Source organism: Hypanus sabinus, chromosome 8, assembly GCF_030144855.1.
Source record: "Hypanus sabinus isolate sHypSab1 chromosome 8, sHypSab1.hap1, whole genome shotgun sequence".
Classification (NCBI taxonomy): Eukaryota; Metazoa; Chordata; class Chondrichthyes; order Myliobatiformes; family Dasyatidae; genus Hypanus; species Hypanus sabinus.
The window spans coordinates 99770725-99790161 of NC_082713.1; the positions used below are offsets into that span (position 1 = coordinate 99770725).

General features: G+C 40.7%; 1 protein-coding gene across 7 annotated transcripts in view; it reads left to right on the plus strand.

Moving 5' to 3' along the window:
* The window catches only part of LOC132398301 (monocarboxylate transporter 2-like), a 244881-nt gene extending 225904 nt beyond the window's left edge, over positions 1 to 18977 (plus strand). For all 7 annotated transcript variants that reach the window (XM_059977515.1, XM_059977513.1, XM_059977517.1 and 4 more), the window contains one exon: positions 13459 to 18977. In XM_059977515.1, the coding sequence (XP_059833498.1) occupies positions 13459 to 13739 (281 nt within the window). In that variant the 3' untranslated portion in view covers positions 13740 to 18977. The remainder of the gene's footprint in view (positions 1 to 13458) is intronic.
* The last annotated feature ends 460 nt before the right edge of the window (positions 18978 to 19437 follow it).

The window sequence follows — 19437 nt, forward strand, 5'->3', positions numbered from 1 at the left end:
AGTTTTGGTCTCCACGGTTAAGGAAGGACATCCTGGCTGTAGAGGGAGTGCAGCGTAGATTCACGAGGTTAATTCCTGGGATGTCTGGACTGTCTTATGCAGAGAGGTTAGCGAGACTGGGCTTGTACACACTGGAATTAAGGAGATTGAGAGGGGATCTGATGGAATCATATAAGATTATTAAGGGATTGGACAAGATAGAGGCAGGAAATATGTTCCAGATGCTGGGAGAGTCCAGTACCAGAGAGCATGGTTTGAGAATAAGGGGTAGGTCATTTAGGACAGAGTTAATGAAAAACTTATTCTCCCAGAGAGTTGTGGGGTTGTGGAATGCACTGCCTCAGAAGGTAGTGGAGGCCAATTCTCTGGATGCTTTCAAGAAGGAGCTAGATAGGTATCTTATGGATAGTGGAATCAAGGGATATGGGGACAAGGCAGGAACCGGGTATTGATAGTAGATGATCAGCCATGATCTCAAAATGGTGGTGCAGGCTCGAAGGGCCGAATGGTCTACTTCTGCACCTATTGTCTATTGAAAAGCAGTGGATGTAGAGTATATGGATTTCAGCAAGGCATGTGATAAGGTACCCCATGCAAGGCTTATTGGGAAAGTAAGGAGACATGGGATCCAAGGGAACATTGCTTTGTGGATCCAGAACTGGCTTGCCCACAGAAGGCGAAGAGTGGTTGTAGACGGGTCATATTTTGCATAGAGTTTGGTCACCAGTGGTGTGCCTCAGGGATCTGTTCTGGGACCCTTAGTCTTCGTGAGTTTTATAAATGACCTTGATGAGGAAGTGGAGGGATGGCTTAGTAAGTTTGGAGATGACACAAAGGTTGGAGGTGTTGTGGATAGTGTGGAGGGCCGTCAGAGGTTACGGCGGGACATTGATAGGATGCAAAACTGGGCTGAGAAGTGGCAGATGGAGTTCAACACAGATAAGTATGAGGTGGTTTATTTTGGTAGGCCAAATATGATGGCAGAATATAGTATTAATGGTAAGACTCTTGGCAGTGTGGAAGATCAGAGGGATCTTGCGATCCAAGTCCATAGGATATTCAAAGCAGTTGCGCAGGTTGACCCTGTGGTTAAGAAGTCGTACAGTGTGTTTGCCTTCATCAATCGTGGAATTGAATTTAGGAGCCGAGAGGTAATGTTACAGCTATATAGGACCCTGGTCAGACCCCACTTGGAGTACTGTGCTCAGTTCTAGTTGCCTCACTACAGGAAGGATGTGGAAACCATAGACAGACAGACATACTTTATTGATCCGAAGGGAAATTGGGTTTTGTTACAGCTGCACCAACCAAGAATAGTGAAGAAATATAGCAATATAAAATCATAAATGATTAAATAATAATAAGTTAATGATGCCAAGTGGAAATAAGTCCAGGACCAGCCTATTGGCTCAGGGTGTCTTACACTCCGAGGGAGGAATTGTAAAGTTTGATGGCCACAGGCAGGAATGACTTCCTATGACTCTCAGTGTTGCATCTTGGTGGAATGAGTCTCTGGCTGAATGTACTCCTGTGCCTAACCAGTGCATTATAAAGTGGATGGGAGTCATTGTCCAAGATGACATGCAACTTGGACAGCATCCGCTTTTCAGACACCAACCTCAGAGAGTCCAGTTCCATCCCCACAACGTCACTGGCCTTATGAATGAGTTTGTTGATTCTGTTGGTGTCTGCTACCCTCAGCCTGCTGCCCCAGAACACAACAGCAAACATGATAGCACTGGCCACCACAGACTCGTAGAGCATCCTCAGCATCATCCAGCAGATGCTGAAGGTCCTCAGTCTCCTCAGGAAATAGAGGCAGCTCTGACCTTTCTTGTAGACAGCCTCAGTGTTCTTTGACCAGTCCAGTTTATTGTCAATTTGTATCCCCAGGTATTTGTAATCCTTCACTATGTCCACACTGACCCCTTGGCCTTAGCCCTCCTCAGGTCCACCACCAGCTCCTTAGTCTTTTTCACATTAAGCTGCAGATGATTCTGTTCACACCATGTGACAATGTTTTCCACCGTAGTCCTGTATTCAGCCTCATCTCCCTTGCTGATGCATCCAACTATTGCAGAGTCATCAGAAAACTTCTGAAGATGGCAAGACTCTGTGTTGTAATTGAAGTCTGAGGTGTAGATGGTGAAGAGAAAGGGAGACAGGTTTGTCCCCTGTGGAGCCTCAGTGCTGCTGACACACAGTGTTGCAAGCGCACGTACTGTGGTCTGCCAGTCAGGTAATCAATAATCCATGACACCAGGGAAGCATCCACCTGCATCACTGTCAGCTTCTCACCCAGCAGAGCAGGGCGGATGGTGTTGAATGCACTGGAGAAGTCAAAAAACATGACCCTTACAGTGCTCACCGGCTTGTCCAGGTGGGTGTAGACATGGTTCAGCAGATAGATGATGGCATCCTCAACTCCTAGTCGGGGCTGATAGGCAAACTGGAGGGGGGTCTAAGTGTGGCCTAACCATAGGCTGGAGCTGCTCTAGAACAAGTCTCTCCAGGGTCTTCATGATGTGGGAGGTCAATGCCACTGGTCTGTAGTCATTGGAGCCACTGGGGAGCGGCATCTTCAGTACAGGAACGAGGCAGGACGCCTTCCACATCACAGGAAGCCTGTGGAGACTCGGGCTCAGGTTGAAGACATGGTGAAGTACTCCACATAGCTGGGGGGCACAGGCTTTGAGCACCCTGGGGCTGTCACCATCCGGGCCTGCAGCCTTGCTTGGGTGGAGACATTTCAGCGTTTCATCCAGAAAGGGTGCAGAGGAGATTTACAAGGGTGTTGCCTGGATTGGGGAGCATGCCTTATGAGAAGAGGTTGTGTGACCTTGGCCTTTTCTCCTTGGAGTGATGGAGGATGAGAGGTGACCTGATAGAGGTGTATAAGATGATGAGAGGTATTGATCATATGGATAGTCAGAGGCTTTTTCCCAGGGCTGGAATAGTTGCCACAAGAGGGCACAGGTTTAAGGTGCTGGGGATTAGGTACAGAGGAGATGTCAGGGGTAAGTTTTTTACTCAGAGAGTGGTGAGTGAGTGGAATGAGCTGCCTGCAATGGTGGTGGAGGTGGATACGATAGGGTCTTTTAAGAAACTTTCAGATAGGTACATGGAGCTTAGTAAAATAAAGGGCTATGTGTAAACCTAGTAATTTCAAAGGTAGGGACATATTCGGCACAACTTTGCGGGCTGAAGGGCCTGTATTGTGCTGTAGGTTTTCTATGTTTCTATGAAATACAAGATAAATAAATATAGACAAAAAACAGAATTACAAGTATAAATGTCTATTAAGTAGTGAAGTTAAAATAAGCAGTGCAAAAAATAAACAGAAATTTTAAAGACAGTATTGAGGTAGTGTTCATGAATTCAATATCCATTCAGAAATCGGATGGCAGAGGGAAAGAAGCTGTTCGTGAATCACTGAGTGTGTGCCTTCAGGCTCCTGTACCTCCTTCCCGATGGTAACAGTGTGAAGTGGGCATGTCCTGGGAGATGGGTTTCCTTAATGATGGATGCTGCCTTCCTAAGATGTCCTGGATACTACAAAACTTGTACCCATGTTGGAGCTGACTTATTTTATAAGTTTCTGCAACTTCCTTCAATCTTGTGCAGTAGCAACCACCTCCACCCCCTGCCCCATACCCAACTGTGATGGAGCCAGTCAGAATGCTCTCCATGGTACAGTTGAAAAAGTTTGAGAGTTTTAATTGACAAACCAAATCTCCTCAGACTCCTAATGAAATATTGCCGCTGCCTTGCTTTCTTTATAGCTGTATCAATATGTTGCTTTCAGGTTAGGTCCTCAGAAATATTGACACCCAGGAACTTGAAATTGCTCACTCTCCACTTTTGATTATTCTATGAGGATTGGTTTAAGCTTCCTCATCTTACCCTTCCTGAAGTTCACAATCAGCCCTCAGGGCTTGCTGACATTGAGTGCAAGGTTATTGCTGCAATAATCAGGTTAATCATCACTCACATATGTCATAAAATTTGTTTTTTTCCAGCAGCAGTACATAAAATGACTAGAGTACTCTGCAAAAGTCTTAAGCTTCCTTGCTATATATATCTGGCTAAGATTTTTACATCGTACTATTCTCTCTGTCTCTGTCTGTGTGTCTGCCTGTGTGTATCCTTATCAAGACAAGCTAACTACTAAGTTAACACTTAACAAGCCTCATTTCATTTCACTGGAAGTAATTGTCTAATTTAAATAATATTCACTTCTATTGAGTCTCTTCACATTTATAAATCTCTGCAAAAGTTTACAATGACACAGCTAAACAGGAATTCATTTGAGTGTCATCTACAGCAAAAGTGTTAGAGCAGAGATTGGCTAAAGAACATGCATAATACTGCACTAGCAGTTAATTGAGCGAATGTTTCATGGGCTCGAAGAATGCCATCTTGTGGTTATATTGTATTAATGTTTATTTTGCTATGATGATTTCTTTTACATTTAATTATTTTTTTCTTAGTTTCCAATCATAAACCTGTATAGAAGTGGAAGATATAATATACCTGGAATTGCATATTTGTGTACACTGAAAACTGAAACTGTGTGCCTGTTCAGTCAAAATTGCAACCAGTGTATCTTATGCTCAAAATACCTCAGCGTCTCAGCAACAGTGTCATCTGATATTTGAAGTCTACATGTATTTCAGTAAAGTTTTTGATAAATTCCTACATGAGAGGTTGTTCCATAAGGTTAGTGCCCAAGCATGTTGCGGTAGGTTGGGAAAATGGATCCAAGATTGGCTTGGTTAGAGAAGACAGAGGATAATGGTGAAAGGTAGCTTGAGTGATTAGAAATGCATGACCAATAGTTTACTGGTGTGGAGAGCCTCATCATTCTAGTTATACATCAATGAATATAGGAGGTTTGATTTATAAATTCACAGTTGACACAAACAGTGGTGGTGCTGCTTTTGGGATTCAGAAAGATAATGTTCAGTTGGTAAAATGGGCCATGGCAAATGGAATTTAATGCTGATAAACATGAGATGTTTCACTTTGGGAGCACCAAGAAGAATTAGCAATACGCACAGAATGGTAGAGCCCTGGTCCAACAACACCTGAAACATGTAGTGCAGGTGGATTAGGTGGTAAGGAAGTTATATGGAATATTTAAATTCATTGGCCAAGTCATAAAATGTAAGAGCAGAGAGGCTGTGGTACAACTATATAAAGATCACAATCCGGTGATGTCACAGTTAGTGTTCCTTGTGCAGTTCTGACGGCCACATTACAGAAAGATGAGATCGCATTGGAGAGGGGACAAAGGTCAGTTATGACATTACCGCCTGGGGTGGAAAGCTTTGTCTCTGAAGAGTGACTGGAATAGACAATGTTTGTTTCCCTTGGTGAGAAGGATGCTGAGGGGGAACTTGATTTAAATAAAAAAATTACAATATTTTTTACAGATATAAATAGGGTAGCTAGCAGGGATGTTAAGACTAGAGGGCATACTTTAAGGGTGAGAGGTTTAGAGGGGATCTGAGGAAGACCAGAAAAAGGTACTCACACAACATTTAAGACATATCTAGACCAGCACTTGAACCACCAAGGCATAAAGGGACATGGACAAAATGCTGGATACTTAGTGGTCAGAATTGGTCGCCTTCTCTGCTGTTTGACTCTATGACAATGTTGTTGTTGAGATCTACACTCTCTACCAGATATTATTAAACTCTACAGTAAATAATATGCAGGTCATTGCAAAATTGCAGTTCTTCAGTTCAAATCTGTACAGAATGTAAAAAGGCAGAAACATAAATTAGACTAGCACCAACTTGGCAGGGCCCAACTAATATGACAACTAAATTTAACATCCCATGTCATTGATAATGATTGTCATTCCTACTATGATGCATTTTGTACAAAACATGTGAACATCCCTTTCATGTTGAGGGTCCTGGAAAACAGATGTGGTGAGCTATAGGGACCCCACTTCTTTACTGAAAGCTTCACCCTTTCAATTTGCACAATTGTTCCAAGCTGACAGACTGCTTCAGAAGCTGAATTAACACACAAAGATTAACACTGTTAATTCAGTCTCTGTCTCCAGTCAATGATCCCCCCCCCCCCCCGAGGATAACGCACACATATGGATTGAATAACTCCGATCTAGATCTTCAACAGATTTGCCAACATATTTTGTTTATGTGATCTTGGTACGTGGTTCAGGATCTTTAGTGTACATCGTTGTCACGGTCAGAATGGCAACATACACTCACTGGCCACTTTAATAGATATCTTCTTTACCTAATAAAGTGGCCACTAAATGTATGTCCATGATCTTCTGCTGCTGTAGCCCATCCACTTGAAGGTTTGACGTGTTGTGCATTCGGAGATGCTCTTCTGCACACCACTGTTTCTTTGAGTTACTGTTGCCTTCCTGAACAGTCTGACTGTTCTCCTCTGATGAGTGTAAAATGGTGCTGGTGAACTTCTGGTTGGTGACTAGCGAAGCAAGGATAAGGCAACTAAATACTTTCTTAACCACACTTTTTCTGGCAAATGATCATCGCAAGTCTGACAGTGGAAGCACCAGATGTGGGTTTAGATAATGTTCAATTGTAACATTTAGTAGAAGTTTGGTTTGGTAAATAGATGAGAAAGATATGGAGGGTTCTGGTCCAGTGCAGGTAGATGGGACTAGACAAAAGACCAAGCTAACCATATAACCATATAACAACCACAGCACGGAAACAGGCCATCTCGGCCCTCCTAGTCCATGCCGAACTCTTAATCTCACCTAGTCCCACCTACCCGCACTCAGCCCATAACCCTCCACTCCTTTCCTGTCCATATACCTATCCAATTTTACCTTAAATGACACAACTGAACTGGCCTCTACTACTTCTACAGGAAGCTCATTCCACACAGCTATCACTCTCTGAGTAAAGAAATACCCCCTCGTGTTTCCCTTAAACTTCTGCCCCCTAACTCTCAAATCATGGCCTCTCGTTTGAATAAAAGATCTCCGTCAGAGCTCCTGCTATTTCTACACAAAATTCCCTCAAGGTCCTGGGGAATATCCTGCCAGGACCCGGAGATTTATCCACTTTTCTTAAAAGCGCCAGTACTTCCACCTCTTTAATTGTCATAGGTTCCATAACTTCCTTATGGAAGCTAGCATAGGCAAGATGGGCCAAATGGCTAATTTCTGTGCTGCAGTGTTCTATGATCCCATAACCGTAAAACTTTAGGCCAATTAAATGTATAATAGACTATTTAGGCTTTCTGAACAGGCTGAAGGGAAATCAGGGGAGGCTAGGAATGCTCTTTATCTCCATACACACCCTGCAGACATATTTTTATTAAATGTCCAATGTTGTGATGGAATTTCAACTTGTGTCTGATTGTAACACACTAATAATTATATTATGACCAATATATCTTACAGAAGGATGGATTAAGATCTTTATATCACCAATCTTTTTACTTCTTATGCTGAAATTCAATCTTCTATCACTTGCAAAGAGGTCACACTGTTGCAGGGATCAGTGCTTGGAATGCTCTTGCTAACAACATGTGAATGAATTTGATGCAGGGACTAAATGGACTGCAGACAAATTTACTGTTGATCTGAAAGTAGGTGGGAGTGATTAAGTGAAGAAGGCACAGTTTACAGAGAGATGTAGATAGGTAGAGTGGGTGGATACAAGCTGTCAAATGGAGAATAATGTGAGGAAATATGAAATTCTTCATATTGCAGCGATGAATGAGAAAGTGAATTCATACTTAAATGGGAATAACTACAGAAAGCTGCAGGATAAAGGAATTGGAGTCTCCTACCTGAAAAGTAAAGCCAGCTTATTCTCTGGCACACATACTGTCAGGATGCAAAACAGCTTTAACTTAAGGACAGTATAGGTGGCATCGTGACAAGGTCCCGCTGTCCCTTGCTGACATGGAAATTGACTGTAGAGGGGTCCCAGCAACGTCAGTATGGAGGTTGCTATCTGCGCTGGGTCTTGATGAAAAGAGCACGAACCAAGTAGCTCACGGGATGGGGGAGGAAGCAGAAAGAGCCTCTTGCTGGATATGGAGCAGGTGAGAGGAGTTGAGCTGGAAATCAGGAGCAGATGGGCGGTGACTTGACCACCTCTGCCGATAAGCCAAATGGAGGGTGTAGTGGTAAAGGGTTGAAACACTCTATGAAGGTTGGGCACCAGATGGTGACATCTGCCCCTGGGCAAAGGCTACGGTTACCTCATCAGGTAACTGAAGAAAACTTCATCAGGTAAGAAAACATCAGGTAAATGATAGAAGCAAAATGCATCAAGCATTCAAGAAGGCTAAGGACTTTAATTTCACGATGGTAGAATATATTGATTTAGGAAAAACTTGCTATGCTGGGCTGCTGTACTGAGACAGTGAGGCATATGGACAGTCTCCATGGAGAGGAAGCTGGTTTCCATGATGTTGAGATGTGTCCAGAACCCTCAGCAGTCTCTTACAGCAGCTGCCAAACCAAACCGTTATCAATTCCAATTGATGCCGCCACAAGCAGGTTTTCATTGTACCTGTATTTCACTTACTTTACCTAGTTCACAAATGTCTCGCTAACAAATAAATCAGCCATTCCTACATAGTCTAGCCTACAGTCCGTGGCCACTTTATTAGGTACACCTGTACACCTGCTTAATGCAAATAATAGCTAATCATGTGGCAACAACTCAATGCATAAAAGCATGCAGACATGGTCAAGAGGTTCAGATGTCGTTCAGATCAAACATTAGAATGGGGAAGAGATGTAACTCTGTAACTCTGACTGTGGAATGATTGTTGGTGCCAGATAGGGTGGATTGAGTATTTCAGAAAACTGCTGGTCTCCTGTGATTTTCACACACAACAGTCTCTGGAATTTATGGAGAATAACGTGAAAAACAACAAAACATCCACTGAGCAGCTGCTCTGTGGCTGACAATCCCTCATTAACGAGAGATGTCAGAGGAGACTAGCCTGACAGGAAGGCAACGGTCACTCAAATAACAACGTGTTATAACAGTGGTGAGCAGCAGAACACCTCTGATTAAACGTTGAAGTGGGAGGGCCATGGCAGCAGAAGATGACTAACTTACACTCAGTTATTACGTGCAAGAGGTTCACAAGTGCGTATGAGAGTATAAAGCTAAATGAGACTATATTCTCTTCCATAAATGCTACCTACCTGACCTGTTGAGTTTCTCCAGCATTCTCTGTGTTACTGTAGGTTCTATATTGGTTTACACACAGCTTGCTGCTGTTAAACACACCTCCTTTATATTCCAGTGTAGATTCAACAGCAAAACTACACTTAAGCTGCAAATAGATTCTGTGGCCCAGAATTACAGTCAATAGTTTTGCATTAAAAATTACAGTATTAAAATGATTAAAAGCTTTAGGAGACAAAATTAACTGGAAAAAAAATTACTTGCCTCTTACCTGCCTTCCTTTGCAAATGAATAAATGGAGGTTCTGAGTGTGCCCTGAATTTAATTAGCTGCCTGTCAGTTGGTACATTTCCCATAGTCAAAGTCCAAATGAAATTATTATCAAAGTACCTACATGTTACCTTGTACTACCTTCGCATTCATTTTATTGAAGACATTTAGAGGAAAATAAAGAAATACAAGATAATTTATTTAAAAACTGTATATAAACAAAGACCGACAAACTACTAATGTGCAAAACAGGACAAATTGTGGAATTAAACAAAAATACTGAAAACAAGAGTTGTAGAGTCCTTGAAAGTGTGTCTGTAGCTTGTGGAATCAGTTCAGTGTTGTGGTGAGTAAATTTATCCATGCCAGTTCAGGAGTTACTTCTCACTGCACAAATGAGTACCTGCGTGTAGAGATTCACATGCACCGAGTTTCTGGGAGTACACACCAGAATTAGGTTTAATATCACTGGCATGTGTCGTGAAATTTGTTGTCTTTGTGGCAGCAGTACAATGCAACAGATAATAACGGAAAAAAAACTGTGAATTACAATAAATGTATATTTATTAAATAGTTAAATTAAATAAGTCATGTAAAAATAGAAATAAAAACAGTGAGGTAGTGCTCATGGGTTCAATGTCTCTTTAGAAATTGCTTTAGCAGAGGGGGAAGAACTGTTTCTAAATCGTTAAGTGTGTGTCTTTAGGCTTTTGTACAACAAACTAAGCAAACACAAAAACAAACAAACAAACAAGCAAGCAAGCAAAAATATTGATAACATGAGATGAAGAGTCCTTGAAAGTGAGTCCATTGGTTGTGGGAAAATTTCAATGATGGGGCAAGTGAAGTTGGTTCAAGATTCTGATTGTTGAGGGGTATTAACTGTTCCTGAATCTGGTACTGTGAGTCCTGAGGCTCCTGTACCTTCCTGATGGTAACAATGAGAAGAGAGCATTTCCTGGGTGGTGCTTTCTCAAGACAACGCTTTGTGCTCAATGGTGGGGAGGGCTTTACCTGTGATGGACTGGGCTGTATCCCTACTTTTTGTGGGATTTTCCATTCAAGGGCATTGTTGTATCCATACCAGACTGCTGCAGCCAGTCAATATACTCTATATACACATCTATAGATGTTTGTCAAAGATTTTAGATGTCATGCTGAACTTTCACAAACTCTTCAGGCAGCAGAGGTGCTGCTATGCTTTATTTATAATTACACATACGTGCTAAGCCCAGGACAGGTCCTCGGAAATGATAACACTGAGGAATTTAAAGTTGTTGGCCATCTCCATCTCTGAACCTCCAATGAGGATTGGCTCATAGACATCTGGTTTCCTCCTGCAGAGGTCAATATTCAGCTTCTTGGACTTGCTGACACAACAGGTTGTTGTTGGGGTGTGGTGGTAGAGATATGTCTAGACAGGCACATGAATGAAAGGAAAATGGGGGCTCTGTAGGAAGGAAGGTTGATTGATCTTGGTTAGATTGATCTTGGAGTAGGTTAAAAAGGTCAGCACAACATGGAGGGAGGAAGAGCCTGTACTATGCTGCACTGTTTTATCTACTATAAACAGAGAGGTTTTCTGAACAAGAACATTTGGGAGAGTGAACCTTCTAATTCTTAAACATGCCAAGGAAATGAAGTTGCTTACACCTTAGCCACTTACTTCAATTTCTTTTTCCATCTGACTGATACAAAACTCACAATACAATATGAAAAAGGTCTAGGACATCCTCTCCATTTCCTTCAGCGTGACACTTACCATGCAGTCACCACACTACACGTTTGAGTGACTCTTGCGCCTGCAGAATGAAGCACGTCAGACATTTGAGTGGATGTGAGGACTTGGGAACCTTTTTACACTCATATGAAATGACATGAATTTAGGTGATATGCAAAGACCTTGGAATAACAAAGTAAGTGGTGTCATTGGACAGCTGGTTATAACTTTACAGCCTGTCAGCAGCTTTCAATTTTCCAGGGTTATTTGGATGCTGACCTTCCATGCTGAAGGTAGCCACATTGCCTGTTTACTCTGTATAAGTCCCATAAGAAAGCTGAATTTTTACAATAGTAGTCTTATGAGGTATGTGCTGTTAACACTTAGGAAGCAGTACTTAACGTTTCAAACACATGGTGTCAATGTCAAATACTCCCAAGTCACGAAGAGCAGAGCTAACGTAGAGCAACGTTCCATCTCATCTCAATACAGTAAATCAGTTTATTAGAAGTTTAATACAAGAAACAAAACCAGGAGCAGGTCATCTAGCCTTCAAGCCCACACTGCCATTCATCGAGATTTTTTCTCCAGTGTTATTTTTCTGCACTATCACTATATCCCTTAATTCCCTCATGTCCAGAAATCTCTGTTCTAAATGGACGACCTTCAGTTCTGAGGCCATGCCCTCTGTCCTAGACTCCCCCCACAAAACATTCTCTCCACATCAACGCCCACTTTTTATTCTTTCCAAATTTCTATTAAACATCCCCCACCTAAACACTAGAGGTAATTTACAACCAGCAATTAAATTACTGACCTACATATTTTAGCAATATGGGAGGAAGTTGGAACACCAGGAAGAAACCATAACAACTAGCAGGAGAATTAGGCCATTCGATTCCATCATGGCTGACCTATTGTCCTTCTCAACCCCATTCTCCTTCTTTCTCCTTTGAAGCCCTGATTAATCAAGAACCTATCAAGCTCCACCTTAAATGTACCCAATGACATAGCCTCCACAGCCATCTGTGGCATAGAATCACTACTCCCTGGTAAAATAAATTCATCATCTCTGTTTTATAGGGACATCTCTCTATTCTGAAAATCTGTGGTTTATGGCATATTCCTTCCTCTATTTGTTCTATATAATGGTTTGGATGGACCACACTTGAGAGTATTGTGTGCATTTCTGGTTTCCCCATTACTGGGAGAATGTGGAGGCTTTGGGAAGAGGGCAGAAGAACTTTAGCAGGTTGCTGTGTGGATTAGAAGTTGAGCTCTTAGGAGATGTTGGACAATCTTGGCTTGTCTTCTGTGGAGTGGCAGAAGCGAAGGCCAGATAAGAGAGAGATTTGTAAGATTATGAGAGGCGTAGTGAGGTTAAATGTTCAGAATCATAGTGGTGAATATGTCAACCACTGGAGGACATGCATTTAAGATGGGGGGTGGTGGTGGTGGTAGTGGAGAAGTTTAAAGATAAAATATGGGCAAATCTTTGATACAGAGTGTGAAAGGTGTCTGGAGCAGATTGCTGAGGGGGGGGGGGAACAGTGGAACAAATATGACAGTGCTATTTAAGAGCAACACAAAATGCTGGGGGATCTCAGCAGGTCTATGCAGCATTTATGGAGGGAAATGAACAGTCAACGTCTTAGGCTGAGACACTTTGACAGGACTGGAAGGATGGAGCACAAAGGCGAGAATGCAAGTATGGGGGCAGGGAAGGGGAGGGACCATGAGCAAGCAGGTGATTGGTGAATGCAGGTGAGGGGGGAAGGTAGGAAGGTGGGGGGAATGATAGGTAGAAGTGAAGGACTGAAGAAGGAGGAATCTGATAGGAGAGGACAGTAGATCATCGAACAAAGAGCAAGAGGAAAGTATAAATGATAGACAGATCATGAGAGTGAGAAGACGGAAAGACAATAGTCAAAAGGGCCAGAGGGATTAGGGAAATAAAGTGGGGGGAACAGAGGGGAGTGCTCACTGGAAGTTAGAGAAATTGTTTATGGTGTTAGATAGACAGATGAATGTACAGGGAATGGAGGATATGCATCATGCACATTGGTATAATTCAGCATTGTGCTTAGGACAGACACTGTGGGTCAATGGACTACTCCTGTTCGTTCTAATGCCATCTACCTTGGTTGGCTATATTATCGCTGATGTTAACCATAAGCCAATCAGAAAAAGGGGCTCTAGGTTGATAAAAACATTCTGTGAGAATTTTATCCATGGAAACCAACACCAGTCTATCTGACTAATGCATACATGAAAGTATTTGTTTCTGTTTTGCAGGATGGTTGGTGGATGTCACACAAGATTACAGGTACATGTACTTTGTATGTGGAACCATTGTGATCATGGCCAGCATCTTTCTGTTTATCGCAAATGCCATCAACTATCGTCTGCTGGCAAAAGAGAAGAAGATGGAGGAAGATAAAGCAAAAGCATCTCTGAATGATGCAGAACTGAAAGATGTCCCGGAGAACATGGCTGGTGATGATGACGATGACGATATTCACATCAATCCCCAGACGCTCTTGGCTAATACTGCTGAGAAAGAAACTAATATTTAACTGAAAAAACTCATCTGTTGTTACCTTTCTCTGAGTGTTCACTTGAAATTGAATGTTAGAGTATATGTCAGTCTCTAGGTAGATATCCAGGGCTCTAATAGGAGTCAGTATGTTCAGCTGCAAATTGCTTACTAAACCTTGGGATATACAGAATGACCCTTCCTAGTCCCGGGTGTTACTCTATACTTGTATTCATAGATGTTTCTGCAGTTTTCGATGAACTGTTTCTGTGATATGCCATGGTACAGCAGGGAATTGAAATGTTTAAAAAGATTAATATGCAAGAGGAGAAATTCTCCAATATTTTTTCATCCAGGTAGTCACCAACTTTCACTGCAGATACTTTAGATCAACACCAATATTGCCGTGTTTGTCGCCAAGGTAGCATAGCGGTTAGTGTGACACTATTACAGCTCGGGGTGTCGGAGTTGAGAGTTCAATTCCAGCGCTACTCCTAAGGAGTCTCTGAACGTCCTCCTCATGGAATTGGGGGGTTTTCCCCATGTGCTCTGGTTTCCTCCCTCACTCCAAAGACGTACCAGGTAATTTAATTGGTCTTTGTAAACTGTCCCGTGGTTAGGTTAGGGTTAAATTGGTGTTTTTGGGAGTTACTGGGGCAATGCTGCTCAAAAGGCCAGAATGGCCTACTCCATGCTGCATCTATAAATAAAAATGTTATTGTTGCAGACAGGAAATATGAATAATAAGTCAGCAAAAAACAATTTGCAGCCAGTAGTTCATTCCTGACCAAGCACAACTTGATGTTACTATGCACTAATAACTTCTTTGTATAAACAATCCAAGGTATCTGTGCTAGGAACTGCATAAATTAACATAAGAGCAGACTGCAAGCTGCATATAAAAATGGCAGCAGTATATGCTAAACACAGAACTGACATTCTTCCTCACAAAGACATGACCCTTCCAAATCAAGTCTCTACAGACTCAACTACAGCCTTTCATTAAGTTTGACTTTCAGAAAAATAAACGTAATGAAAAGCAAAAGGCCTCACCAGCACTAGTCTCTTGTTCTTAGATTAAATACATTAAACTCTGGTAAACAATCCAAAATGAGCTTTGCCATTCAAAAAAGATTTTAACTAGATGGAAGAGAGAGCTTGTGGGACATTGACTCTTAAGCCTAGATTTTCTAATCAATGCTGATTCAGCAATGACAGTGACCTATTTATTTTTAAGATAATGTCAATGGGAAAATCTAAGCTTGAGTATTCATCTGCAAATGAAATCAACATTGAATTAACCTTAGGTTTTGAAGTTCCTTGGTGAAGTGAATTGGGCAAGGACCACCTGTGTTGGTCAGCCATAGGACTATATCACCTCATTTTAACAGCAAGACTGGAACATTTTGATAATCACCTGTGGGACAGTTTATTATGTTAAGGAATGCCACATATTTGGCAAATACACTCAAAAGCTACCACAGGATTTGTACTAAATACAGATAAGCACGTTGACACTCTCTTTAGATTGGTACTGAGATACATTTTAAACTATAGTTACTTTTGCCAATTCTGATCGGAGGCTGCTAACCAGAGACACTGGGTGCCTATTAAATAATTCCATTACCTTTTACCAAATTCTCTTGCCTTCACCAAATACGTCTCACAGGTAAACTGATTCTTTTTATCAAAGTTGTTTATATTGTAATTCAATTAAATTAATATCAAGTACATTAGTTTTGGAACGAACCGAGGGTTATAGATTGTATTTAAATTTTATATTCTGGTATTTTCAAGATGCAGGACAAAATTTAGCAATTCTTTTAACCAATAGCAATTTTTTGTGGAATAACATTTGCATTCCAAGCAAATAAATTGTGAGTGAGTTATCTGGAAAACTTTGTTGCAGAGTAATTGCGATTCATTGGGAGTGAGGAGTTGCAACAGGACAACTTGGTGGAGTCTTCTCTTCAACTTCCATGTGGGAAAGTATTTGCACTTTCTTAACAGCAATAAAACTGGGAGTGACCTCCCAAGGCTTGAAGACCATGGTTGCAGTACTGTTATTAATCTTATGCACTGGTAAACAATCACAGTACGATAATGGCCACCATTAACCTGGGGCACTAACCAAATTTAATTTCCTTTCTTCACCTAGAGGGTGCTAGAAATACTTGCAGAATTTGAAATTGCTTCTGACTGATTTTGGTTTCTGCAACCATATAGGACACACTGTGAGTTTAACAGTTGAGAGTCTACGCTGATACTGAAAGGGGTTAGATGGAGGATTAGTCACCCTCTTCCTCTTGTCCCACCAATATCACTTCCAATTAGGGAGGAGGCACCTAAAAGTATTGCATCTGATCCCAGCATTTAGGCTGACAAATGTGTCTAAAACCATGCAAAATAGAGATATACTGTTCCAAGCAAGTATCAAAGTAAAAGAAGTATCAATTTAAGCTGTGAGGAAGGAATTTTAAAGGGGGTCTGAGGGGTAAGTTTTAGTTTTACAGAGGGTGACTAATATCAGGAACACGATGCCAGAGGAGGTCGCGGAAATACATAATTACTACATTTAAGATACTGGGACAGACAACATATAGAGCGATCTGCTCCTACAAGCAACATATTGAATGTTGTCGTCCTAGAGCGAGCAAATAGAATTAGTAAAGAGGTCAGCATGAATGAAGTGGCATGAAGGGCCATCAGTGTACTGAAATCCATGAATTAATAACTCTAATCACAAAAAGTTTTTCAAATTCAAGAACTTTGTACATATTTGAAGGTAATATCAAAATAGGGAAAAATAATATACTAATCATTATCTAACAAGTATTATTTAAATTCTTGGAGATTTGATATTGTACTCTTACATTGTAATCAAAAGGTTTGGAGATGTGCATTCAAATCCTTTCATAGCTGCTGGGGAATTTAAATTATTAATTATGTCACCTGTCATAAAAAGCCAATATCAATAATGGTGAAACTATTTAATTACCATAAAAATCTAATTAGGTTGCTAATATCAAATCTGGTATGCATATCCATCCTGTTTGATATGTGACTCCAACTCCAGCTTGGTCGTTAACCTCGATCTGAAGTGGCCAATAAAGGTTACTGAAGAATCAATTGCAAGCCATTCAGTTGGACTGGGAGGTGACAAAATTCACTCCAGAAGTTCAAAAAGGTTAATACAACCTTGTTAAGAGCACACTGAAACAAGCAATAAATGTTAACCTTGCCAACAATATTCATATCCTATAGTAACTGGGAATAAAAACCTTGAAACTCATTCCTTGTTGATCACGCTAAACCCTTCATGTAGTTTTGCTTGCAAATTGTGGTCTGCCTTGAAATTCATTCCATTAACATTGGTGTAATAGTACAAAGCCCTGATTTGATACATTTGGAGCTAGGAATGAAGTTCTACATTAGTGGTCCTTATAGAAATATGTGGCCTCTTACACTTATATTGTACTCACTTTGGTTAGAGAAAGAAATTCATAATGATTGGAAAGTCTTTCACTTAAAAACATGCTAGCACATGGGAAGAACAGAGTATGGTCTGTATTTTTCAGTAAATACAAATACCTGTTGTGTACATGTAAACTTTGTGGAGAATAGCTATTCCCATTGTTTGGTGTTAGTAGGAAACTATGGGAAATGTTTTAATCTTTAGTGGAGTTTCCCTGCAATCTAGGGAAATCATGTTGTGAACAGAGTAATGGAATAGATTGGACAAAATCTATGGGCCATTTTGGCAATATTTATAATTTGCAAAAGCTTCACTACTCGGTATCTTGCAAACTGGAATTTCTTTCCAGCATGAGGTTACAACATATCAAAGGGTTCATTTCTTATCTTTCATTGCATTTGTTTTTGAATTCACTGCTGTGCATGCAAAAATCAACAACTGGTTAAATCTTCCTGTAATGAGTAGTCATTGAAGAATGAGTGCAAGAAAAGTTAATCTTTTGACTGCTACTACTAAACAGATGAGGGAGAATTGAGCTTCAGTAGTACTTGCCCCAGTATGTGTATTCGTACCAAATACTGGGAAGCAAGTACATTAGCAATTGATATTCCAGCATACAGCAGAAGCTGAAACAGTTTTTCCTAAGTTTTTTTTGCGTGTTTTGGGATTATTTGCTTTAAATTTGTGTATTTTTCTGACAGACTTCAGAAACTGTTTGAAAATATGATCTCATTCTTAAAAAATCCATTCTGGTGAGTTAATTATATGGCAGCTCTGTATGCCTAAGTAAATCTTCCCAGTTTCAGTAGATGTAAATATTATTGGCTTAAGAAACGTTCAGCATCAATGGACCAATGTGGTACCTTTCAATTACAGAGTCACACATAGACTTACAGTTCAATGAACCACACCAATGGTACAAACCTCTGTTACTATTGGGTAGTTAGTACTTGCTTTGAAGAAACACCATTTCCTGGTGAGGCTTCATTTTAGAATTAAAGAGAATGGACAATGAGTTTACTGTAAGCAAAGCCAAAGCTGAGCAGCTGACTGATGAGTGACATTTCATCCAACAATTGAAACTGAGAGGGGGCAGGTACAATGTTGTGATGTAAGTCACGAGGGGTGATTGTTAAGTTCATTGCCAAAGTTAAAAGGAATCAATTTTAGAAAACCTAGCACATTTATTTTTCCTACACACTTAGTCCAGCGGATGTGGGGCATACAGATTACTTCTTTGTAAAAGTTGGTGTCTTGGACCTCCAGAACTGGTCCACAGCATAAGGTGATTAATAAGTTTGTGGCCTAAGGTAGAAAGAGATGAGTTATTAACTTCAAATTTTCTGCATTTTCACTCAAAGAGTTGAACTACACATGCATGTAACGAGAGCTGTTTAACTCATCTCCTTCTACCTTAGGTCGCAACTTATTGATCACCCCTGCTGTGGACCACCTAGAGGTCCAAGATGCTCTTGTTACATGCATGTGCAGTTCAACTCTGAGTGATAATGCAGAAACCTGGAAGTTAATAACTCACCACCTCTACAAAGAAGGGATCCCTATCCTCCATGACCACTGGACTAAGTGTGTACATGTAGGAGGGGACTATGTAGAAAAATAAATGTGCTAGGTTTTCCAAAATTGATTCCTTCTACCTTAGGCCACAAACTTATCAATCACCCCTTGTATGTGTGAATTCTTTAAGACTTGCACAGTGATGATGCTAAACACTGAGATGACTATGTAATGTGTGCAATAGCTGCTCCAAAACTTTCAATTAAAAACAAATACTCTTTTAACACAAACATAAATTGTTTTCCATGTTTTTTAATTATCAAATTATGCAAAATGTTTAATTGTTTTGCATATGTATTGTTGTTATATTAATGGGCAATGAGTTTTGAACTTACATTGGTTTTAGATTTAGTTTGTTAATGTGCAACTTGTCAACTCCATCATAAGGTGCAGAGGCTGCATACTCCAGTTGTTATGAATTAATTAAGATCAGGCAACAACATTGGCTGTGAAAAGGCTTCCCTTCATTCATAGGACTTGGCTGAATGCCAACAAAATGGGCTTATTCTCAGCAAAAGATGCTCCGGGGCACCCACTGCAGACTACCTTTAATAAAATGAAACCTCTGGTGCAAATGTACTTCCTGCTTTCTATCAGGAAAAGTATCAAAGTTTTACGATCAAATCAAACTAAAGGCAACCAATTCAATATATTGGTAAAGGCCTCTTCCACAATCATGCACCAAGGT